At 40.6% G+C, this 27190-nt stretch overlaps 1 protein-coding gene across 1 annotated transcript; it reads right to left on the reverse strand.

Annotated features, from left to right (window-relative positions):
* Nucleotides 1–628: 628 nt before the first annotated feature.
* On the reverse strand, nt 629–27190 carry LOC100552773 (kyphoscoliosis peptidase). The gene is made up of 13 exons (XM_062969347.1): nt 26802–27190; nt 25362–25406; nt 22265–22324; nt 19417–19479; nt 17793–17864; nt 14982–15047; nt 13743–13799; nt 12409–12491; nt 11571–11679; nt 9405–9522; nt 8596–8784; nt 6063–6253; nt 629–3211 (listed from the first exon to the last, which is right to left on the reverse strand). Exons 1-13 carry the CDS (start codon nt 26890–26892, stop codon nt 2307–2309), a joined length of 2049 nt encoding a protein of 682 aa, XP_062825417.1. The 5' UTR covers nt 26893–27190; the 3' UTR covers nt 629–2306.

Below are 27190 nucleotides of genomic sequence, written 5' to 3' on the forward strand. Positions count from 1 at the left end.
GGTATTATTTTTTGGGTTGCCAGACTAAAAAATGAAGAGGACTTCTGAACCTTTTATGATTGTGTATTAGAGGAAATTTCAGGTATTGTCTCTTAAACAATCAGGTAGCCAGAAACATATGCAAAAATTTCCTCTTCATGTAATCATTACAAATATTTCTCTCTAGGTTTCATTCTGCAAATTCTAATTATATGACTTGAGATTATGCTAGAATTGCTAAAAATAAGATAAATATGAAATTTCCAGGTGTGGAAGGGGAATTCTGGGTTCCAATAAAAGTATATTGCAGAAGCAACATGTTTTACAGGAAAGGTAAGTGGAATGGCTCAGCAGTGTGATTAGAATATAATTCAGGTGGAAGTGAAAGGGAAAAAAATCCCCAGCACATCACCCTCCTTCCATAAGGAGAAGAGAAAATGTGAAAGGATGTCACATTGAGGAGGGAGCAAGCTAGATGTATGCCATTTATATGCAGAGGACACCCAATTCTGCTACTCCTCTCCATCCAAAGCCAAGGAAGCTGTCTTGGCCCAAAACGAATGTCTGTTATCAGTAATGGACTGGATGAGGGCAAGCAAACTGAAACTTAATTCAGACAAGACAGAGGTACTCTGGGTCAGTTGGAAGGCAGATCAGGGAATAGGGATCCAGTAGTTTGGAGGTTCTCCTGGACTCAAATCTGAACCTGGAGGCCCAGGTATCTGCAGTGGCCAGGATTGAGCCTATTCCTCAAGATATCAAATCTGGCCACGGTAATACATGCTTTGTTTACATCCCATTTAGATTTCTGTAAAGTTGCCTCTGAAGAGTGTTCAGAACCTTTGGCTGGTCCAGAGAGCTGCAGCCAGATTGCTAACTAGGGTGGTTCTACTGGTTGCCAGTCTATTTCCATGCACAATTCAAAGTGATGGTTATGGCCCATAAAGCCCTATATGGCTTGGGTCCAGTCTTTTTGCCTGATTGTATCTCCCTTCATGAACCTGCCCAGGTCCCAAGGTCCTCAGGAGAGGCCCTTCTCTCGGTCCATTTCCATTGCAAGCACAGTTGGGAGTTCACCCCACTCCCCGGATTCTAACTGCTGACCTTTTGGTCAGCAGTCCTGCCAGCACAAGGGTTTACTCCATTGCACCACTGAGGGCTCCCAGTTAACAGCTAAAAGCATGTGTTTAAAAGGTGTGCTTAAAACCCAACTCCATCCCAAAAACGTGCACCTTCACACGACTACATATCCCTAAAGTCATGCAAAGCATGTTTCCCTTCCCTTTTTGTGGACTGCTCCAGCACATGGACACTCTTTAAAAGCTCAAAACAGTTGATCGTGCTGTCAAAATATGGAGCAACAGACACACAGGTGGCTCAAGGGAAGCAGAATGGGAAAACAATTGCAACTCCCTTCAAGCATTCCTTTCTTTTGGTTTTTATCATATTAAACAGAGCTTGAATTAACAATTTGTGAAGAGATAAGAAATCTGCTTGTGTTTACATGTTCAACTTATTATGAGAATGAATGGACTTTCAAATCACACTATCCTCAGTATCCCTGCTCAGATCCTGTAGACTTAGGGTCATGACTGCCTTGACTGAGTCTATCTTTCTGGAATGTGAAATGTGATCTTGCTCTTTTCATACTACCGTCTATATTAAAAAACATGTTTGTCTGTTCTAGTTAGTCATGTGTGTAAATCACAGCTTCCTATTTTAAATTGGTCAAGATCTTTTATTATATGCAGCCCTGGGATTATTTTTGACACAAGCAGAATATAAATATTTTTATTAATACATAAACAGTGTTCTTATTATACTTTTCCTGCTTCAATCAGTTTTCTGTAGCAGGAGGGAAAAAAACCAGAACAAACATCTGGAAAAAACAGGATGATTACAATGGTTTATAACACCTCTTGAAAAATTCCATCCATGAGGTATGATGATAGCACCCGTCTCTAGATATATCCATACTTGGAAGCTCAGAGAAAGGAAGACAGAGTTTAGCTTTATTTTACTTATATACATTGAGAACATCAGATAAATCAAAACTTGCATACTCCATTAGAGGTGGGTAATTTCTGAAGAAGTCCCGTTGTTTTCAGATGCAACTACAGTGTAGAATGAATGCAGTTTGACCCTACTTTAGATACTCAGTGCTGTGAAATCCTCAGATTTGTAGTTTGACAAGGCATCAGCACTCTTTGGCTATGAAGGCTAAAGATCTGGTGAAATCTCCTTTGACCCTATAGCACTGAGCCATGGCAGTTAAAGTGGAGTTAAGCTACATTCAATCTACAGTGTCGATGCACTCTTCATCTATCCTAGTGACTTTCGACTTTGTACTCCAACACAGACCAGAAGGTGTTATCATTGGCATTTTGGGACACCATTACTCTAACTTTGGAGCTGCCTGAAGTGTGACAGTCTCCCTCCCAAAAATCATCTCCACGGTGAGTCAGTGGGTAAGTCTTTCCACACTGAACAGATGCCTCATCTACACCTGGCATCTTGAGCTTAAACTGAACCTGGCGGTTGGCTGGCAATATACCAGCCAGAGGTGATACCAGCTCGTAGTTTTCCTCCCAGTTCCGATATGTCAGTGGAAAAACTGGCCACATCACACTCTTGTTTGGACAGGAGAGTAGGTAGCTGAGGGCACACTGGTGGCTTCCCGGATCAGATGCCTTCTTTGCCCAGATATGCAGAGCAAAGTCCCCAGAATGAGGAAGATTAATCTTTAACTCCACCTGGCTTCCTTGGCAGGTTTTCCAAATATGGCGCCTCCTTATATCTTCTGGCACTGTGCTGGAATCTGAATCCAAAGTAGCAAAGACATCCAGATTTTTCTTTCGGGTGAAAGTGACAACACAACGGCCATCATCACTGCGGATGATAGGGCAATCAGGCAAGGCCTCGAGGATCCCGTTCTCCTCCGAATGCCAGCTGGGCCCCACTGGCTGGATGAGCGCTCTAGGCAAAGATATGCTTCTGTCTACAGAGCGACATTTCAAGGAGTATTCCAACACACTGCTGTACTCTTTCTCTGTGTCTTTGTTGGCTTTGGCAAAGATCTCCAAACGGTGAGTCCCCGTCTGTGGAGGATAGACTTCCAGCAAAACCCCATTCTTTTGCAACATCATCAGACAGTGCTCCTTTGCCCCATTCAGTGAAACCAGGAAGAGAACAGGAACACGGCTCTCAATAAAAATGGTTGCTTTGCCATTTTCTGTAGAACAATAAAAATGTCAATGCAGTCAAAAGTAATTAAATGTGTTCTTTAAAAAACATTTTAATGCAAATTTTAGAAGTACAATACACTTTAAAAATTAAAAAGGAAAAGAAAAAAATACAAATCAGAAAAAAAGAAAGAAAAGGCTCCAGAGAACAAGCCCTGTGAGGAGTGGCTGAAAGAGCTGGGTATGTTTAGCCTGCAGAAGAGAAGAGACATGATGGCCATGTATAAATATGTGAGGGGAAATCATAGGGAGGAGGGAGCAAGCTTGTTTTCTGCTGCCTTGGAGAGTAGGATGCGGAACAGTGGCTTCAGACTACAGGAAACGAGATTCTACCTGAACATTAGGAAGAACTTCCTAACTCTGAGTGCTGTTCAGAAGTGGAACTCTCTGCTCCGGAGTGTGGTGGAGGCTCCTTCTTTGGAGGCTTTCAAGCAGAGGCTGGATAGCCATCTGTCGGGGGTGCTTTGAATGTAATTTGCCTGCTTCTTGGCAGGGGTTGGACTGGATGGCCCACGAAGTCTCCCAAATCTATGATTCTATGATTCTAAGAAGAATATCTGACTTTTTATTTTTCTTATGGCAGAGACATACAGTTATTCATATTTTTCCTACCTACAATTATACGCAGCCCTCCACATTTGTAGGTTTGACTTTTGTGGATGTCATTATTCATGGATTTTATTAAAATGTTTTCTCTATGAATCTAGGTCTTCAAGTACAACTCTATAGTCAGCTTCCACCAGATGTTGACTGTAGACTCACATTGGAGAACCTAGAGATTCCTAGAGGAAAGACTTTGCAAGGCGTCTCCAAGTCCTCCAATGTGATCTGATTGAAGTTGACTATAGAGTTCCTAAAGATTCTTAGACAGCTATTGTCACAGGTAAAACAAAATGCATCTTTTTTGGTGGTTTTTCACTGTTGCTTTCACTTCTTATGTTTCTAAACTCAGCTGCATACCAATTCACTTCTTATTAATGATCAACCACAAATCACTAAATTCATTTCAGTCTTTTCTGTTGGAGATAGCAACCTTCTCAGGCCTCCTCTATCCAATGTTTAGTCTGTTTATGTGATGTTTATTCCCTGAAATGTATATTTCTTACATATATCTATGTTTGATGTTTTTATAGTTTTAACTGTTTTAATCTACAGTTGTATGTTTTTGATTTAAATATGTGATATATTTTTATATATATGTAAGGTATTGAATTTTGCCATTTATTATGTTGTAAACTGCTTTGAATCCCCTCAGGGGTGAGAAAAGCAGTATAGAAATGCAGATAATAATAATAATAATAATAATAATAATAATAATAATAATAATAATATTCTTTGGTTTGCAGTTTTCTTAGCTCTATGTATTTGAAGCAGTAGAAAGAGCTGCAGAACATGGAGACTAGTTCAGTGACTGTTTAGAATGCAGGTTAAAAGGAATGACAGTTGAGGCTTGAGTCTGTTTGAGTACAGAAGCCAATGTTAGGAGTCAGTTGAGGCTTGAGTCTGTTTGAGTACAGAAGCCAGTGTTAAAAGTTAGAAGTTAGTTGAGGCTTGAGTCCCTTGGAAGTAGACTGTTATAACAGAGAGCTATACAGAGCAATATAGTTTTAAAGAGACTGTTAAAGACTCTAAGTTAAAGATACAAGCTTAACCTGACAAGAAATGTACCTTTATATTTAAATACAGTAGAGTCTCACTTATCCAACACTCGCTTATCCAACATTCTGGATTATCCAACGCATTTTTGGAGTCAATGTTTTCAATATATCATGATATTTTGGTGCTAAATTCGTAAATACAGTAATTACTACATAGCATTACTGCGTATTGAACTACTTTTTCTGTCAAATTTGTTGTATAACATGATGTTTTGGTGCTTAATTTGTAAAATCATAACCTAATTTGATGTTTAATAGGCTTTTCCTTAATGCCTCCTTATTATCCAACATATTCGCTTATCCAAAATTCTGCCGGCCCGTTTATGTTGAATAAGTGAGACTCTACTGTACTTGAAGTTGTGAGTAAAACATGTTATTTTAAAGAAGTCTACTTGTATCTTTATCTGCTGAGAGTATCGAGTAGAAACAAGATATTTGCACGCCCAGTGATCTTCCATTACCTAATAAACTAAAGGAACACTCCTGAAACTCTGCTACCCAATACGTTATGATTCTAACAGGTCAAAATCCCCAATAGGTTATGATACTAACAGATCATAATCCAATAGTCCAATATTTTCCCAACACAAATGATCTGGGGTTTCAGGTATGTGTGTGTTTGTTTTGAAAACTGCCATTACCCATCTGAACAGCTATTAAAATGTTTTCCATTAATAGGCTATTACCAGTAAAATCAAGTTTCTGTCCTTTGCCATTAGAGAAAGAATGGGTCAAGTTTATTACAGGAATCAAGGGAACTCTTATTGCTTAATTATTACCTGTACTGATTATAATATTTCAGATAGAGGTTTCCAAAGGAATTAACCCCCTCAATCACCGGTCTGAATTCACAGTGCTGACATTTGAAGTCCTAAATGGTTTGGGATTTCAGTATCTGAATGGGATCTCTCTCTATATATATGTCTTCTCAAGGGGAACGTCAGAGAGAACAGTGCATTTGTGGACTTACTAATGTTAGCTTTTTATTTTAAACACATTACAAGTGGGGTGGGAGGTTTTTAAAATTGTTATAAAAACTTAATCATACATAACTTAGTAGTAAAATGTTAGTAACGCATTGCTTGCTAAAATAATAAGCAACACCAATGTGATTGTTTGGGTAATGTATCATAAGTGCAACCATGAAACAAAGGGGAGTAGGAGGGGTGTTTCTTGTTTTTACCTGTTTCAATTGCTATTGTTTTTGCGGAAGATTCAACCAGCCCTGTGGTATAAAATTTAGGCCTAAAGTGTGCGTTCTTTTCAAACTGCTGCAACGTCAGGGGCTGCTTCAAAAGTTGCCACTTCTGATCTTCTGGGAAGTGATCATTAATAAATAGAGCAGGATGAGTAAGGAAGTAAAATTCATTGTATCTGCAAAAGGAGGAAACAAAATATTGCAGAGTTTCATCGTAATAGGTCCTAGGGAGAAGATGACAAAAGTATACGAGAATACATGCACTCTAGATCAAAGCTGGGTAGATTTTCATCTTATGAGGGATACACTTTCTTTTTCACATGACCCCTGAACTCCATGGGAACTCTGAGGTCCATCGACTAGGCACAGGCACAAAACAGCAGCTCAGGACAAAGAACTTTACCACACCAACTCACAATGCCACAACAGTGTGTTAGTGTAAGTAAGAGATACACACTGAGTTGAACAGATTCAATACCACACCTCTTTTCAGTCATGTAATTGTGCCAATTTCCCAATCTGTGATCCCCTGAGCAGTCAGTCTTCTGCACAAGCTCCTAACCCTACCTTCCTGCACTATTTTGCATCTACTGTGTTTTGTGGTTCATTGATATTTGCATTTTTATAGCAACAACACTATTCTAGGATTTCAAAAAAAATCAGCAAAGATCTATCTGTGTGTGTGTGTAGTCAAAATTTGTTTGTATACATGTTTGTATGCAAACTTTGTATGCATTTGTTTATCTATGTATGTATGTTTATACATATTTTCCAAGATAGCCGCTATTTTCACAGATTTTGACCAGACCCCGCCCCCCATGACCAACAGATAATTGGCAGGCACCTAAGCTAGTATAAAAGAAAAGCTAAGTAACCATCTTGAGAATAGCAAGGGGGTTGGGAGGGAAGGGGAAGTGTTTCCTGCCCACTGATGTCACATGACTACCAGCATGGTGGTACCAAAGTGGAAGGGACACATCACCCTACGGTAGGTAGTGGGAACATAGTGGGATGAGAGAATCATGGGAGGTGGTAAACCTGGTAATGAGATGTACCCAGCATTGTGTTATAGGGACTGTCATCAAAGGCGATGGTCCAGCTGCAATGACATTTTGCCTGTCTTGTGAGATAAAATCCTTAGATTTGCAAAACAAGGTGCCTGTGAGCATTTGTTCAGCCCTGGAATTTATTTTCAGCACCTGAACTGGACCTTTCTTGTCCTTTTTTGTGCAAATCTACTCTTAGAACTCCTCTGACTAATACTTTTTATTTCAGCAGCCTGATTAAGGCTGGATAAAAGTCTTTTTGCTATCAACTTGGCTAACCTGAGAACCAACACCTTGTAATGGTGTGAGTATTGGACTATGATTCTGGAGTCCAGGATTCGCTTCCTTGCTCAGCCACTTATTAACCTTGGGTGAGTCACATTCTCTCATCCTTAGAAAATCTCATGATAGATTCCACCTTTGGGCCACCATAAGATGGAAATGGCTTGAAGGCGCATAACAGCAAGAACAACATTGGTCAACCCATCCAGAGCTAAGCAGTTTACTAATGTTTTCTAAATAAATAAATAACCATTGTCAATTTGAAGGTCTAGACTTCTTTGCAGGCTTACATGTTAATACCCTAGGACTACTATTTAATAACAACAACAACAACAACAACAACAACAACAATATACTTAATATTCCACTCAGGGCAGACTACAAAATGCATATACAGCAAACATTAACAAGGACAGACAATACAGAGGTAAAGGCTTGTCCCATTTTTTCTTTTCGGCATCTGGAGGCTGTGCTTGACTCTGGCCACTGGGAGGCGCTGTTGCTCCAGCTTTCATGCCGAGGGGCTTTGTCATCCTTAGACATCCTCCCGATCAAATCGGCAGCATGTCCTTATGGGCGCCTTTTATTACCGCCTCGCTTAAAGTGGTACCTATTTATCTATTCACATTTCTGTTTTTGACCTGCTAAGTGGGCAGGGAGCTGGGACTGACAGCGGGTGTTCACTCCGACCCAGGCTTGAACTGCTAACCTTTCGATCGACAAAATTTTCTGCCGCTTTAGCGGTTTAACCCCCTGTGCTAAGTTCAGAAGAAATAAAGGATGGTTTGGATGTACTTACTTTTCATAGCATTCCACACTGATGGTTTCATCTCTATTGCCTCTGTTTACAATGGTTACCCTTGCAGCTATCAAATCACAAACTTCAGCATAAATGGCAGCAAAAAAAAAAAAATGAAACAAGAAGCACTGGTAACTTCCAATCCAATGAGGCAATTAATTGGCTCTAGGTTTTAGTCTAAACTTTTAACTAGTTGCCCAAGATGAATCTTGTTTCCCAAACAGGTTGAGCAGTTAGGCTGATTTTTTAAGTTCAGACTAAATATATTTCCATGCTGATATGGAAGTACCAGCACTTGCTTCAAACAAGCAATGAAAAGAGAAGTTGCAATGAAAGTAGCATAGTGACACAAACTACAATTCACTTGTTTTACTGCCTGAAAGCAACATACCTGAAAGTGAAATTGGCACAAGAGTCATCTACAGTACCACTTCCCCATGTGCTGTCCAGAAGATGCCACCTTCCATCGAGGTGAACAGAATTCCAGGCATGATCACTTTCCCCATTAAACACTTTTCCTGGTCTGTAGCTGTACCCTTTGGAGAAGCCTGAGACTTGTTTGCACTGTATCCCTGCAATGCTGAGAGGAAGAGAGATTGTTAGGACAAGGGCAAAGTGGTTGTTTTCACCGTTGAGATTGGAGTGCACAATCTTCAATTAATATTTTTGAAAAAACTGAAAAAGAACAGGAAAAACATATTTCATTGGCCTCCAGCATTACAAAGATTTTAATATCAAAATTCAATCTTCTTCTCTCCACAAGTGAATCTGTAGACATTTTCCATCTTAAAATGTCATTAGGGCACTAACTTGCTGGGGTAAACTAGCAAAGTGCTATCAAGACCCTTCAGGACATTCACCCTTTTATTTAAAAGCATCTCCCTTATAATTTTTAAACTAAATAATTAGCCTGTTAATTTACCATTGTCATAGCATTCTGGATTGTCAGTAGGAATGTGATATCCACAGGAGTTTGGAATTTTCATGGATAACAAAATCTTTGGCTGCTCAAGTTTCATTGTATACAATGACATAGTAGAATAACCAGGATTCGCTTCCCCACTCAACCATGGAAAACCCACTGAATGATCTTGGGCAAGTCATATACTCTCAGCTCCAGAAACCCCATGATAGGGCCATCTTGGGATCACCATAAGTTGGAATTGACTTGAAGACACACAACAACACAACATAAAGTACCTGCACATTTGTTCAAAGAGCGCTGCGTATCCAGCACAAACACTCTTTCCTGACCGAAGGACATCTGCTGGTGCACAAGACCTCTTGGCTTCATTATGGAACCCTTCCACATCATATTCTGGAGAGATGAAAACAAGTCTGAGATGTCATTACCCCAAAGAATAGAAAATGAAATAAAAATAGGGCTAGGACAGTAGTAAATTGGGGTGGTTTATTAGTTTACTCATATATCTAAACTTTGTGCTAGAGGTATCCTCAGGGTAGCTAAAAACGGAGACTTCAAAATGCAAATAGAAATATAGAGATCATCATCAGCCATCCTTCCTTTTTCACAAAATTGAAGCTTAAAGTAGCTTACAATTAAAATAATAATAATATAATAATAAAACTTTATTTCTATTCCACCCTATCTCCTCAAAGGAACTCAGGGCAGATTCCAACAAACAACGGCATACATTCAATGCCTTCAAAAAAATAGATAGATATCGTCATAAAATCCCAATAAGACCCCACATATTAATACAGCGTTAAAAGCCTAACATCAAATTAAACATAATATCAGTGAATTGAGTATAACATCAATAACCTAAACCAATATAGCCAGACAGAATCAGACAAGAATTATATAGTGACATAAAATCTAAATAAACGTTCACAGTAATTTAAAAAGCCAACTGAAGCCCAACAGTGTTGTGTGGGTTGGATTATGTGGCCTACGGTGGTAAATGGGCAAACATAGACCAACAGAATCCAATTGCATAGTTCTCAATCAGGATCTGGAAGGCGTTTCTCATTAATCCTCCTTCTCTTCATATCCTAATGAGCAGAAGTAATTCTTTAGTTACTTTTTGAAGAAGAGGAGGGAGGAGACCAGCCTTATTTCTTTAGAAAAGGAGTTCCAGAGGTGGGGGTGGGGGTGGGGGCAGCCATGGAGAAGGCCCTCTCTCTCATCCCCACCAGCCATACTTAACATGGGGGTGGGACCGAGAGCAGGGCTTCCTCCGCTGACTGCAGTGCCTGGGGTGGTTTGTAAGAGGAGATGCGATCAGTCAAATAGCCTGGACCCAAGCCATTTAGGACTTTAAAGGTGTGGCCAGCACTTTGTACGAGGGCTATCCAGAAAGTACATTACATTTTGGAATTAAAAATGAACAAAGTATAGGAGAAAACATTTACCATATGCAGTTGAAAGCCACACCCAAATACTATATCTCAACATAGTTGCCATTCAAATCTAGGCACTTATCATAGCGATAAATGAGCTTGGAAACTCCTTCCCCACTAAATTCTGCCGCCTCTGTCATCAACCACTTGTTTCCAACAATGGGGGCGTGCCTGGCAATGCAGCGTTTTGGCGATGCTGCGCAGCTGCGGAAGGAGTAAGGGGGAAGGGTTGACGACGGAGGTGGCAGAATTTAGTGGGGAAGGAGTTTCCAAGCTCATTTATCGCTATGATAAGTGCCTAGATTTGAATGGCGACTACGTGAGATGTGGTATTTAGGTGTGGCTTTCAACTGCATATGGTAAATATTTTCTCCTATACTTTGTTCATTTTAAATTCCAAAACGTAATGTACTTTCTGGATAACCCTCGTATTTAGCCTGGAAGTAGACCGGAAGCCAGTAGAGCTGACGTAGCATGGGAGTGGATCTCTCCCTGGACAGAGCTCCTGTTAGCAGTCTGGCTGTCAATCTCTGAACTAGTTGAAGCTTCCAAACTATCTTCATGTAGAGAGCATTGCAGTAGTCTAAGCAGGATGTGACTAAGGTGTGGACTACCATGGCCAGATCTGGCATCTCAAGGTACAGGCACAGCTGTCGCACAGGTTTTAATTGTGCAAAGGTGTTCCTGGCCACCGCCGACACATGGGGTTCCAGGGTCAGCAATGAGTCCAGGAGCACCCCCAGACTGCGCACCTGTGTCTTCAAAGGGAGTGTGACTCCATCCACCATAGGCTGTAATCACATACCCTGAAAATAAATGGGCTGGCACAGCAAAGCATTTTGAGTGTTGAACTAGGAGCCTGGATATCAGAATAGCAGACCATGGAAAAGTCTCACTCTCTCAGCTCCAGATGAAGGGACTGGCAGCCTTCTCTGAATGAATCTTGGAAGAAAACTCCTTGGCGGGTTTTCCTTAGAGTTGCCATAGGTCAGAAATGCTTACCTATGTGATGGCACACCCATATCCAAATGGCTCTGACTTTCTCCAGATCACTGTGGGCTCTTTGGAGCAAGACGTTCACCAGGTTTTCCACACTGTTCCTGACATTCACCTGTGTGATGAAAAACAGATTTGGAAGACATTAATGAGGAGGAGGCCACTCAAGTCTTCACTTCCATATAGATTCTATACAGGACCACAAGCTCATATCAGTTTTAAAAATAGAGGTGTTACTTCTTGAAAAGAAAAAGTGGTACCATAGACATAAATGATATTGAAAGATTAGGAATGGGTTCCTCAGTTTGAGACAGACTTGCTTTGCTTGCTAACTTGGAGGCCCGGAAGCATACATACAAAGTACAAAATATGACTTACAGAATATAATGCAAAAGCTATGTGTACTAGAATATGCATTGTTTGTGGGAACAATGAAACAGGCTAATGTAAGGACTCTTACATTTCTATGATAATTGAGATATGAGAAGATTTGGCTGCTAATAAAATGTCCCAGCAGGAGCATTGGCTGATACAATGAGGACATCAGTCAGTCAAAAAACTCAAATAGGAAGGCCTAGATTAATGTCATATCCAATATCCTTGTTTTGATTGGATAACATTAAACATTTACAGCATTTTTGTTTTGATTGGACAGTTGATAGACTAGAAGCTATAGAGAAAATAAAAGAAACCAAGAGGAGATATCAATCAGACCGTTCTACAGCTTGCAACATATGAAAATTGCTGGGAAGCCATTAAAAGCCTTTCTAAAAAAGAGTTATCACTGTCAAATGCATTGGTAATTGAAAGCTGTTGGCATGTATCATAATAAAATACAGTTTACCTTTGATGCATAAACATCCAGACTCTTAAACTGTTCAATGTCTATTGACATTGATTTTAGGTTGGATTTATCCCATGGATAAGCTGGAAATAAACATGGAGGCATCATTCAAGAAACTTAACAAGTTTAGCATCAGAAGAGAAAATGTTAGCAAACTCGAAGTAGCTAAGATGATTAAACTGAGGTTGTCATACTTTGGCCATATCATGAGAAGACATGGCTCACTAAAAAGGCTATAATACTTGGCAAAGGGGAAGGCAGTACCTGCATTACAGTTAATGCAGTAACTGAGTCTGCAAGACATGAGCAGGGCTGTTGGTGATAGGATGATTCATAGGGTTGCCATGAGATAAAGTCAATGTTATTTATTTATTTATTTACAGCATTTATATTCTGCCTTCTCACCCCGAAGAGGACTCAGAGTGGATCGCATAACATATACACGGCAAACATTCAATCCTTTTTGGACATACAAGACAGACAACAGATAGAAGTATTTGTGGCAATTTCCAACTTCGGCATCCTGGAGGCTGTGCTTGATTCCGGCCACAAGGGGGTGCTGTTGCTCCATCCGTTATGACTTCAAGCCCTTTCTTTTCTCCTGTTCTTGATTGCCAGCATTTCTGGTCTTTCTTTCTTTTTTTTGATGAAGCCGTAAAATACTTCCCCACATAAGTGTTGCCTAATGTCTCTATTTACAGCTCACAGCTGTTTCGAACTGCTTAGGTGGATAGTGAGCTGGACTGAAGGTTGGGTGCTCACCCTGACCTGAGCTTTGAACTGCCAGCCTTTGGGTTGGTAAACTCTATTGCTGCTGGTGAATAACCAGCTGTGCTAAAGCCCGGCCCATGGCACTTAATAACACATTTTTTACCTACAATTCACCAAGCCTCAGATACAGGCAGTCTCCGAGTTACAAACATTGGACTTACTAATGACTCGTGGTTAATAACAGGAGTGAAACAACAGGAAGTGAGAGAAATCTACCCCTCAGAAGGGAAATTCACTCCTGAAAGAGTTATCATAGGGAAAAGATGTCTCCACTGAAGCTTTATCACCAGTCCTTGTTTCTGCAACAAGCTAATTTTTTCAAAATCCCATTATCACAGAAAGTGAGGTGAAATCCTCCAAACAGGGGCACAGATGGCAAAACAAACTCCACAGGGGTGTTAGCCTTTCCCTCTGCTATCCAAAACAGCTGGAGTTACACTTAAAATGTACCTGTTCTGATTTACATACAATTCAACTTAAGAAGAACCCTACAGAAGCTATCTTTTTTGTAACTTGTGGACTGCCTGTATAAATAAAAATCACAAAAGAGAACTGATACTTACCATAGTGGTCTTGTCTCCCAGACAATGTTGGCCGTTGTTCTCCATCATCTTGAAAACCTAGGGAATAAAAATACTACTACTAATACTACTACTACTACTACCAATAATAATAATAATAATAATAATAATAATAATAATAATAATAATAATAAGGTGACAGCCGCATTGATGAAAAACAACAGGAAAAACTCAGCCGCTATCAGGACCTCAAGATTGAACTTCAAAGACTGGCAGAAACCAGTGTCGGTGGTCCCGGTGGTGATGGGCACACTGGGTGCCGTGCCAAAAGATCTCAGCCGGCATTTGGAAACAATAGACATTGACAAAATCACGATCTGCCAACTGCAAAAGGCCACCCTGCTGGGATCTGCGCGCATCATCCGAAAATACATCACACAGTCCTAGACACTTGGGAAGTGTTCGACTTGTGATTTTGTGATACAAAATCCAGCATGTCTATCTTGTTTGCTGTGTCATACAACGTCATTGTGTCAATAATAATAATAACAACAACAACAACAACAACAACAACAACATTGGGTGCCGTGCCAAAAGATCTCAGCCAGGATTTGGAAACAATAGACATTGACAAAATTACGATCTGCCAACTGCAAAAGGCCACCCAACTGGGATCTGCGCGCATCATCTGAAAATACATCATACAGTCCTAAATGCTTGGGAGTGTTCAACTTGTGATTTTGTGATATGAAATCCAGCAGGTCTATCTTGTTTGTTGTGTCATGCAATGTTGTTGTGTCAATAATAATAATAATAATAATAATAATAATAATAATAATCACACTTTATTTGTATTCCGCCCTATCTACCCGAGGGGACTTAGAGCGGATTCCAGCATATATACAGACACAGCTAAACATTCAGTGCTGTTGAAACACACAATGAAACACAAATACACAGACGAAGGCAAAGGCTTCCCTTTTCATCTCTGGCACTGGAAGCAGTGCTCAACTCTGGCTCTGTGGGAGGTGCTCATCTCCATTTCCAAGCCAAGGAGCCTGTGTTGTCCGTAGACACCTCCTGGTCACATAGCTGGCATAACTTTGTGGGGTGCCTGTTCTTTTAATTTAAAATGAGATGCTTGGGGAATACCCAACTTCTTGTTCAGAAGAAAAAAGCCTTCAGATTTGTAATCAGTAATAATGCAATAGACTTGCATTCATTAAGTACTTTTGGAACAGCCCTTCCTTGTTCAAATCCACTGCTGTATGAAGGCCTTACCTTTATTAACTTTTCCTATCTGATCAGGAAATACTTGATTTTCTAGAAAAACCACAGAAAGGAAAACTGGTTAAGAATGAAGTGTACATATTCTTTCTTATGCTCATAAACACAAAGGTGATTTACATTTATGGATAATTTCACAGATTTCTTTTTTCTGTGTCAGGAGCAACTTGAGAAATTGCAAGTCACTTCTGGTGTGAGAGAATTGGCCGTCTGCAAGGACGTTGCCCAGGGGACGCCTGGATGTTTTGATGTTTTACCATCTTGTGGGAGGCTCCTCTCATGTCTCCATCGGCAATAAAGACCTAAAAAATATAAAAGGAGGCCCACTGACCTCAACAATGGAATGTTGGAGAAAATGGCAAAACAAACTTCCAATAAATAAAATAGACAAACTCCCAATAGGAGCCCTAGAAAATAGAAAACCCCAGCTATACCGCAATATGATAAAGAACTTAGAACAACATGGAATAACAAAGATTGAGGACCTACTTAAATCCGACGGAACAGTTATACAATGGGAGGAGATAAAAGACAAATGTGGACAGGGCAATTGGCTACAATGGGGAGGGTTGTCTAAAAAGATAACAGATTGGAAGAATAAGGAGATTCCAGAATCAGACTTGGATAAAATAATAAAATGGAAAGTAGAGAAGGAGAAAGGAATCATGGGATACATATATAAAATAATCATGGAAAAACAATATAACACAAAATACACCCTGATAGAAATCTGGAAGGAGGATTTAAATTGCAATGAGAGAGAAATAGAAAAATGGATAAAATCAATTAATAAAATAAAATATTTAAAGATTAAGGAAATGCAACTGAAGATACTTACAAAATGGTACAGAACTCCTATACAATTGGCTTATATAACCGAAACCCACCCAAAACAATGCTGGCATAATTGTGGGAAAATTGGAACCTATACCCATATGTGGTGGGAATGCGAAAAAATTCAAAGATTCTATAATATAATTAAGAAGGAAATGAAAGAGCTATTGGGGACGAAAATAGAATGGAATAAAACACAATTTTTTGTTCAAAAATTAGAAGGCAATGGGGAACTTAAAGAATGGGAGGAAATAATAAAACATATGTTAGATGCAATCAAAGCCTCAGTTGCCCTAGGATGGAAGGACCAAAAAAAATGGGATATAAAAACGTGGTATAAATATTTAGCCGATTATCTACTTCAAGATTATATTAGCGAAAGGAAAAGCTACTATAAGTTGGGCCAAACCAAGATGACCTGGGAGGCAAAATGGAAGGGCCTTATCTCCAGGATAAAGGGGAAAGACAAATACAAGGAATTAAATAAGATTATCCTTATGATTGAACAACTATAATTAGTACGGTAAAGAGTAGTAAACTGTTCTCAGGGGGGAGGGGGGAGGGAGAGAGGGGATATAAATATATATAGTATTTCTGTACCCTTACATTAAGTAAGAATAAGTTTATGGGCGAGAATGGGGAGGTGGCGGGATCGGGGAGAACTACAGGTAATGTAAATGTGGAATATCAAGATTGTATGTCCCTATTTGTATGTACGTGTGTGTGTGTGTATATATATATATATATATATATATATATATATATATATATATATATAAATTTATATTTCACTTCAAAAAACAAACAAAAAAAACAGTTTAACCTGTTGTGCCACCGCTGACCCTTTCTGATCATAAGGTTTAAACTATCAGAAAGCAGAAACAGGAAATCGTATTACAACAGGATCTGATAAGTGTTAGCGGGGGTGAACTACAAGCAGTCCTGCCCATTTTTGCAGGCCCTGCTCTTCCGTTGCTAACCCTTGTTTTGCAGTTTTGCCACCAAATGTTGATGCCGAGTTAATGGTAAAGCTCCCTGTTCTTTTAATTTAAAATGAGATGCTTGGGGAATACCCAACTTCTTGTTCAGAAGGAAAAAGCCTTCAGATTTGTAATCAGTAATAATGCAATAGACTTGCATTCATTAAGTACTTTTGGAACAGCCCTTCCTTGTTCAAATCCACTGCTGTATGAAGGCCTTACCTTTATTAACTTTTCCTATCTGATCAGGAAATACTTGATTTTCTAGAAAAACCACAGAAAGGAAAACTGGTTAAGAATGAAGTGTACATATTCTTTCTTATGCTCATAAACACAAAGGTGATTTACCTTTATGGATAATTTCACAGATTTCTTTTTTCTGTGTCAGGAGCAACTTGAGAAATTGCAAGTCACTTCTGGTGTGAGAGAATTGGCCGTCTGCAAGGACATTGCCCAGGGGACGCCTGGATGTTTTGATGTTTTACCATCTTGTGGGAGGCTCCTCTCATGTCTCCATGGGAGCTCATCTGCGCTCTCCCCGGATTCGAACTGGCAACCTTCAGGTCAGCAACCCAACCTTCAAGTCAGCAGTCCTGCCAGCACAAGGGTTTAACCCATTGCGCCACTGGGGGCTACAATTTCACAGATAACATGCATATTTATACAGTAACAAACAAAGCCAATCAAAGGTAAATACTGAAACATATGAGTGCATCTACATTGTAGAACAAATGCAGTTGGATACCACTTTGATGACCATGGCTCAATTCTATGGGATCCTGGGATTTGTAGTTTTGTGAGGCCACAGTGCTAAAGGCCTTTAAAGCTAGAACTCTCAGGATCAGATAATATTGAGTTATGACAGTTAAAGTGGTGTCAAACTGCATTGATTCTACAATGTAGATGCACCCTATAACTGTGTCATGACTACTCTGATTCTACAAACATATTGCATCAGGAAAATTAATTTCCTGACATATTAACAACTTACCTTTTCTGATGGATGACTTCTTCCGTGTATGTGGTGTGGGATACCTAGGAAGTATTTCAATACTGACACGATCTGAAGCAGAGAAAACATGAATGAAATGAATTCAGAAAGAGAGGTCAGAATGACTACACAACATAACATTTTTTTAAACTAGCAACAAAAATGGAAGTGCCACATCTTTTAAATTTAAAAAGCCCCTATTACATTATTTTTAAATAATCTAATAGTATTTGGATCTAGAGTTTTAGTATTCACAGCGAGTCTTTTAATTTATCTCCTACATATGGCACATGAGGGTTGTACTATACCTCCAGTTATATATGTAACACTGATATATCATTCAGTTCACTGTGGCCCCTTGTACACTGCCAGTTTCTTACCCCAGATTATCTGCTTTGAACTGGATTACATGGCTGTGTAGACTCATATAATCCAGTTCAAAGAAGATAATCTGGGATCAGATATTGGATTATATGGAAGTGTAGATCCAACCTGTATGGTTCCTGATCAAATGTGACTAATTCAGGAAATGTGAACAAAAACTTGCTAAGGGCAGAAAGGCACTGGCAAAACAAGGCAGGAGAAATTATATGCCAGATATAACTGAAAACCAAAAGTCACATTTTCAAGGTATCATTAAAAATTTAAATCACTGAAATCTGGCTTCCAGACACTATCAGACCCATGTCCTGATTTAAAAACTTATAATTTTCAAATCTGAATACATTAGGACTCCGTACCCTCAAACATTTCACAGTCAAAAATAGCATCTGTGTTACCAAAGAACATCAGAGTATGGTCCAAATGAGAAAAGTTATCTATGAGGCAAAACACATGAGTTAGGAAAGGCGGCAGCAGTTTGCTTTTGCCTGAGCCAACTGGGAGTAACCAGAATCTGCTGACATTTCTCTCTCTCCCACTGAGTTAGTTGAATGCAAATTATTTTTGCATTTTGACAGAAGTCTGCACTGCAGCAATGGAAGTAAGATGGAATGGGGCCGGGCTGTGGCGCAGCTGGCTAGTAACCAGCTGCAATAAATCACTACTGGCCGAGAGAGAGGTCATGAGTTTGAAGCCCGGGTCGCGTTAAGCCCCCGACCATTAAATAGCCCAGCTTGCTGTTGACCTATGCAGCCCCGAAAGACAGTTGCATCGGTCAATTAGGGAAATTTAGGTACGCTTTATGCGGGAGGCTAATTTAACTAATTTCCAACATCCTAAAACTGCCAGCAAAACACGAGGAAAGGAATGAGGAAGTACAGCCACTAGCGGACAGTGAAGCAACAGCTCCCCCTGTGGCTGGAATCGTGAAGCTGGAAAAAATGTTAAATGCCTCTGTGTCTGTCTATATATGTTGTTTGTCTGCTGGCATTGAATGTTTGCCATATATGTGTTCATTGTAATTCGCCCTGAGTCCCCTTCGGGGTGAGAAGGGCGAAATATAAATATTGTAAATAAATGGAAGTAAGATGATGAAAAGTGGGATGAGTGAGAGGAGACACAGAAATTGGGACATTTTAAAAATAGTTCAAAAAGTGAGATGAAAGAGGAAGAATTGGGACTGTCCCTTGACAAACTGGGACAATTGGAACGCATGGTCTTCACAATCTCACTGACAACATACCTTGATTCGGCTGAAAGGTAACAATTGGTGGCTGTGCATCGTACTGTGTTTCCACTGCCTGGCCTGTTCAATGAAAGAAAGGAGCATCTTAGAGACTGGAACATGAGAGAGTTGAAGTTGTGAAGTTAGGAGTTAGATAAAATAGCCACAATTGCCATGGAGACTCAGTATTAATTTGTTGTTTTTAATGTTCGAAATTTACCTGCAACTTGAAATGTTTTTCTTCTTTATATGAGCAGGGCAATATATTTTATACTTTTTGACTTGAATAGTCAGTATATTTTATACCTTTCATAGCCTTTGTTAGCACAACAAAAATATTTATGGATTGATATTTAGGACCTCATGAGCGATCCATGGAATAACCAAAAACCCATGGCACTTGAAAACCAAGGAAGCTTCAGGGCACAGAAAGGTGTATTTTAGAGATGTAGCATTATTTATTGGTAAGAGTGTTGATTATTGAACTTCAGATTAAAAACTTACAGTTCTACCATGGGAGAATCTCTAATTAATTGGAATGTGCATAATTGACTTTGAGGTGGAACACATCTGAGATTATAAATGTTCCTGTCAATCACTCTGTTGCTATTAATTCCATTAGCAACAGTGACTGCTAATGAAATTAATAGCGAGAGATGGATTGACAATAACTTAATTAAAGTATTTAATGGTTCTCCATCAGTAAAGGCCATGGCATGATATTTAAGATTTTAAAAAACCTCTTAGATATAGACCAGTGGTTCCCAATGTGTGGTCCAAGAACCACCAGTGGTCTCCAAGAACTAAAATATGGTCTGTTACCTCACTGTTACTACACTGTTGCAGTGAGAGCGACTGGTCTTGCGAAACCCTCTTATAGTGCCAAGGCAACAGGGATGTCGAGAGGAAAGAGGCTGACTACCCAAGAAAAATGCAACAACAAGCCTCCTGACTGCTGCTTCTCCTCCTCCTTCCGTCCCCCTGAGTGGAGCCATTCCATGTGGTGCTTGGAAGGGGGGGGTGCCTTGGTGTCTTTGTTTTTAGACTGTTTCTGGGGTTATTTGAGGTGCTGATTCAGAAAATTGCATTGGATAGACCACATCAGCTCCAGATTATTAAATATGGTTTTCTGTGGGCAAGCAGATGGCGACTACTGGATGGCATATGTTCTGTATCAGAATCTAGAGCGGATGTAGTTTGTCCAATGCAATTTTATGAATCATCACCCCAAATAACCAAACCAAATCTAAAGTTGACCAAAAATTAATTTGTAACCCTTTTGGTATTAATGTTGGAGAGTGATTCCTGGTCAAAATGGTCCCTGGTCAAAATGGTCCCTGGTCAAAAGAAGGTTGGGAACCACTGGTATATAGACCCATAAGCAAGATCACAAAACAAATCCTCAACAGATGCGGCGATATCTTCTTAAAAGAAAAACTGGCCACCACCATCTTGCCTTATTGGTGACCAGATTATAAAATCCATCATCCTCACTGGGAACTGTGGATCAACATAGCCAGAAGTGAACCAGTTGGAGAAGTTTGCTCTAAACTTAGGATGGGAAATATGGAGCCCTGAAAGAAACTCCCAGCATCCTTGACCAACAATATCTGGGGCTGCTAGGAGCTGCAGTAAAAGAACACTGGAGGAGTGCATCATTTCCCAGATTTGTTTTTTTTTTCAAGCGAAAGGTTTTGTGTCATTTTCCCCCTTGTATTTATCCCTCTAGATCTGTGATTCTCAACCATTGATCCTTCAGAGCGATAACTCCCAGAATTCTTCAGTTCTTAATTTTTATTAAATTTTGAAAATAACAATAAAATCCACTTTAGTGGGTTAGGAAAGTATGGGGGGGGGGAAGAAAGGATGGGGGGTAGGGAGGGGGGTGGTAGAAAGTGAGGGCGAAAGGGGTAATAAGGGTAGGGTAGGTCGGGGTCCTTGTCGATTCTTGACTTCCATTCTTCTCTATAAAGTTGTCGTAACTATTTGTATTATTTATGTTGTTGGTATCATTCATTTTTTTTTTGTGTGTGTGTGTCGACAGTTGACACTTCTCCTTCGCGTTAAGGGCATGACGAATAACCAATGGGGAAAGAATGAAGACAAAATCTTTACACACTTAACAACAGCTGCCAGATTAGTTCTTGCAAGATTATGGAAACAGAAATTAATACCCAAAGTGGAAGAATGGATAAAAAGAATATGGGATATAATGAATATGGACTACCTAACGTTCCTGCTATCAACAACACAAAATAAGCCAAAAAAAGGATAGATTGGACACCGGTAAAGGACTGGATGAAGAAAGAAAAAGTTAGAATATTGATAACTCCCAGAATTCTTGATAGATGGTCAAGCTGACTGTAGCTTCTGGAAATCGAAGTTCCCAAACTCTGGAGGACCAACTTTTGAGAACTTCAATTCCTATTCAATTCAATTGAAACAGTCAATTAAATGTTTGCCACTGTGTTTTATTTTGTTGTAAGCCACCCTGAGTCCCTTCAGGGAGACAGGGTGGGCTATAAATAAAGCATTATTATATTATAATATTTTTATATTATTATTATTATTATTATTATTATTATTATTATTATTATTATTATTATTTTATGACACAGCAAACAAGATAGATATGCTGGATTTCATATCATTTATTATTATTATTATTATTATTATTATTATTATTATTATCATTGAGCTAAGCATATGCAGAGATAATCTTTTCAGTATGAAATTCATTGAGGATCTAGGGATATGTGCACAGACATAATTGTGACCTTATTACAGCAGCCACAGTGAGCAAATGGCTTAAAAATTACTATTATCTTTATTGAAAACTTTACAATTCAGGAAACATATTGCTCACCTGTGAATCTGGATTGCCTGTCTGCTGCTTCTTGAATCCTCCCTTCTTCTGCTTGAGCTGCTGAAAACATAAGATACCATTATCAACTGGAGAATCCACATGATTCCTGTCAGGCACTATACCCTCTAACTTTCATTGATGAAAATCAGGACACATTTGGCCAATAACATCACAGATCAAAATGTTATCAATGAGGATGAACGCATAAGCAAAATCTATCCCCCCCCCCCCCCCCCCGCGTTCTCCTCTTGCTGAGTGAACTAAGAGCAAATTATATTTGCACTTTGAATTTACCAGTAGTTTGCATCATCCTATTTGGGGATATAAATTCAATATTTAAAGCTATAATGCCAATTTAAATAAACTGAGCACAAAGAGGGAAGGTGGGTGGAGAAGAGAGGAACTGGGGCATTTTAAAAGCAGAGCAAAAAAGTGAGACAACAGAGGGTTAATATTGATTGCTCCAGCCGTTGGAGGGGATGTGATACATAAACACCCCACATTAGTGATAGCAGCTCCAGAAGAAAGGGAAATTTAAATTGGAGCAATGACACATGGGAGGCAATTCCTCCAAATACCCACTGTCTTTACAACATTTAGATTTCAATGTCTCCTCTGTCCAGGGATTCTGGGACTCATAGTTCAAAAGACATTTTTTCTAAGTTCTAAGTTTGATATCCCTTCATCTGAAGTGGCGATAGCAGCTTCAGCAAAAGGGAAAATTCATATTGGAGCAATACATATAGAAGTTAATTCCCCCATCATCACATCTCAAATTAATTTGGGAGATATTATAGCGACTTTCTGATAAAAGGAAAATAACACTTGCAGAACTTATTGGCTGCCACTAGAGGGTAATGATATCCTTATCCTTTGCTATGTTATTCTTGCTTTATGCCATCTTTAGAGTTGCATCAGGAGCCCGCGATGGTGCAGTGGGTTAAACCCTTGTGCCAGCAGGACTGATAACTTGAAGGTTGGGTTGCTGACCTGAAGGTTTCCAGTTGGAATCCAACCTTGGGAGAGTGCGGATGAGCTCCCTCTATCAGCTCCAGCTCCATGCGGGGACATGAGAGAAGCCTCCCACAGGGGTGGTAAAAATATCAAACATCCAGGCGTCCGCTGGGCAACGTCCTTGCAGACGGCCAATTCTCTCACACCAAAAGCGACTGGCAATTTCTCAAGTCTCTCCTGACACGGAAAAAAAAGTTGCATCTACCCTAGATACCAGTCCTGCAGACAGGGCCGGCCCCACTATTGAGGCACCTGACGCCGCCGCCTCGGGCGCAGGCCCGGGGGGGCGCCGTCAGGCTGGGCGGGAGGCGGGGCACCGCCCTGACGGTGCCCCGCCTCCCGCCCAGTGCGCCCTGGCCCGTCTGGTCTTTTCTAGCAGGCCAGACTTCAGCGGAGGTCCCTGCAGGCCGCAATCGCGGCCTGCAGGGACCTCCGCTGCAGTCTGGCCTGCTAGAAAAGGCCAGACGGGCGAGCGGGAGTAGTGTGGGAGGCGGGGCCAGCTCTGGCCCCGCCCCCCCGCCCAGCGTTCCCTGGCCCCGCCTCCCACGTTGCGTGGGAGGCAGGGCCAAGGCACGCTGGGCGGGGGGGGGGAGCGGCGTCAGAGCTGGCTCCGCCTCCCACGCTACTCCCGCTCGCCCGTCTGGCCTTTTCTAGCAGGCTAGACTTCAGCGGAGGTCCCTCCAGGCCGCGATTGCGGCCTGGAGGGACCTCCGCTGAAGTCTGGCCTGCTAGAAAAGGCCAGACGGGTGAGCGGGAGTAGCGTGGGAGGCGGGGCCAGCTCTGGCCCCGCCCCCCCGCCCAGCGTGCCCTGGCCCCGCCTCCCACACTGCGTGGGAGGCGGGGCCAGGGAACACTGGGCGTGGGCGGGGCCAACTCTGGCCCCGCCCCCCTCACTATTCGCCCTGGCCCCACCTCCCACGCAGCATGGGAGGCGGGGCCAGGGCACGCTGGGCGGGGCCAGGGCACGGGAGGCGGGGCCGGTGGCGGGGGCGCTTTTCAGCACCCCCGCTTCATATCAAAAAATATCTCCGGCCGGCCCTGCCTGCAGATATCAGAGATTGTACTGTATATCATTTTCCTCTTTGTGTGTTTATTTTAATCTGTCAATCAGATAAAGATTCAGAGGAAACAGAGATTAGGCCCCATCTACACTGCCATATACTGCAGTTTCATAATGCAGTTTAAACTGCCATGTAATGCAGTTCAATGCAGTTCAATGGCATTCTGAATCTGCATTATATGGCAGTGTAGATGGGGTCACAGTCTGAGGCCCTGGGCAACGTCCTTGCAGACGGCCAATTCTCTCACTCCAGAAGCAACTCCGGTTGCTCCTGACACGGAAAAAAAAAAAAAGTTCAATGGCATTCTGAATCTGCATTATATGGCAGTGTAGATGGGGTCATCATCTGAGGCCCTGGGGTGAACAAAACAAATACCCTGTTTCCCCGAAAATAAGACAGTGTCTTATATTAATTTTTGCTCCCAAAGATGCAGTACGTTTTATTTTCAGGGGATGACCTATTTTTCCACGAAGAAGAATTCACATTTATTGTTGAACAAAAAAAAAAAAAGAGCATTTATTATATACTGTACAGTAGATGTCATCACAACCAGCATAACCAAACTGTGAATCCTTTCAAGAATTTCTTGTTACTACCTTTATTTCCATGCACAACAATCTATGGTACGTACATTTAACGATCCTGCGTGCTCTGATGTTCTGTTCGGCGGGCATGCTTCCAAACAAAAACCTTGCTAGGTCTTACTTTTGGGAGAGGCCTTATATTTAGCAATTCAGCAAAACCTCTACTAGGTCTTATTTTCAGGGGATGTCTTATTTTCAGGGAAACAGGGTATGTTACCACCTGCCAAATTGTATCCTTCTCTGTGGATAGAATTTCATACAAATCGACTTTCTGGCTATTGTACCAAATATTAACTCCAAGAGCCCAGGGGAGTCCTATAGGCAAATCTAATTAACTGCACAATAAAGAGGGCCCAAGTGTTTGAAATATTATTCTAATTGTCACATTTACAACAGAATACATATATGGAAAAAGACATTATGTTGATATTTCCTTACCAGCACTGTTCGATGTCCCTTCATCTTCCTCACTCTTTGTAAAGTCTATGGATATAGAATAGCCATTACAAACTTAGACACAGAGAGCAGTTAGGGTTAATTCTTACTGCAGTTACTTACTGCAGTTAGGGTTAATTCTACAGTCTAGATCAGGCATGGGCAAACTTGGGCCCTCCAGGTGTTTTGGACTCCGACTCCCACCATTAAGCGGCTGAGGGGGAAAAGGAAAGGGCCTGAGGCTGTTAGGAATGGTGGGAGTCGGAGTCCAAAACCCCTGAAGAGCCCAAGTTTGCCCATGCCTGGTATAAATGGTCTCATTTTCTATTAAACTTTGCCTTCTTTTCTTGTCCCCTTTCACACTACACATGCATACCACTGATTCCACTTTAATTGCTTTGGCTGCATCCTATGGAATCCTGTGATTTGCAGTTTACTAAGGTACCTGACTTCCCAGGCTGAGAATTGGATGTACATTACAATTCATGGCGTTGTCATAAGTGGGCAGGTAACTTGAAGACACACACACACATCTATTCATGCCCCTTCTTCACGTATGCACTGACATACTGAAATGGCAGACAAAGGTTTGAGGAAATGAGACAAAGAGAGTTCCTGTGGCTGTAGAAAAAATGACGTTTATTCTCAGTGGCCAGTGAGAATATAGCAATAAGAAAAAGAAACCTTCTCCTGTAATCAGGAAAGCGAAGGTAACGGAACAAAGAATCACAGGTTCTTATATACCCTTTTCCTTCCATCTACTACGTCATCTAGGCATTATCCATCACCAATTAGTGTCAAAAAAGTCTTACTTTGCACTTACTAAAAAGCTATTTTTGCATTTTCCTAAAATATAGACTACTTTTCAAGACCTCTGACCTTCCATTAGCCTTATCTCTGGAATTCTCATCTCAGCTTTTTAGGGCTCCCCCTTGTCCTCCATTAATTAAGGAATTTCCTCCCTACCTTAGCTTGTCAGAGAGAGTAATTAGTATTCCTCCATGGCGCCAAGTCTTATCTTGACATCCCAAAAAGCCTTAATTTGTCTCTTGTCCATTAGCTTATCTATTCTTGTTGACACTTAACATATGTCTCTGGCACTTAGGGTGAACTTTGGTCTTTGCTATGGGGAGAGATCTATTTGCTAGGGCAGAATGTATTTTTGGGCTAATAGGCACACAATTCTGCTTGTGATTCCATTTTTCCTATTTCTATTTCTTAACATGATTACATTCAATATATAGTTTCCAATACAAGTATTATATTTTCCCAATACACCTTCATCAATACATTTTAAGCTACTTTGAGTCCTGTGCTGTGATCATTCCGTGATATGTAGTAAAAAACAAATATTTAAGGTACCAGCCTCCTGTAACACGGATGCAAATCAGTTCGAAATGAGGCTTGAATAAATATGAAAGTGAATTGCCACTTTCTACTCACATACGTAGCAGAGGTAGAAAGGAAGAACCGGAAAGCAGAAGATGGAGAGTAGTATCTTCTGAGTGCGAGATAAACTATCATGAAAAGCCATTCCTCCTCTGGATGTTCAGCTAAAAGGAACAATAGCCATAAACCAAATGATTGTTTATATCATTTAGCACATAGATAAACAAATAATTTATAAATGTCATGATATTTAATGGGTCCTATATGGGCGAAAAGTAGAACAGAAATGAATGAATGACTGAATGAATGAAAGAGTTTATTTTCTTCTTTAGACCTGAACTAAGGAAAGTCATGCAAAAGTTTGGTGTTTAATGTGTTGTCAAAGGCTTTCATGGCCAGAATCACTGGGTTGCTGTGAGTTTTCTGGGTTGTGTGGCCATGTT

Source organism: Anolis carolinensis, chromosome 2 (genome assembly GCF_035594765.1).
Source record: "Anolis carolinensis isolate JA03-04 chromosome 2, rAnoCar3.1.pri, whole genome shotgun sequence".
NCBI classification, from domain to species: Eukaryota; Metazoa; Chordata; class Lepidosauria; order Squamata; family Dactyloidae; genus Anolis; species Anolis carolinensis.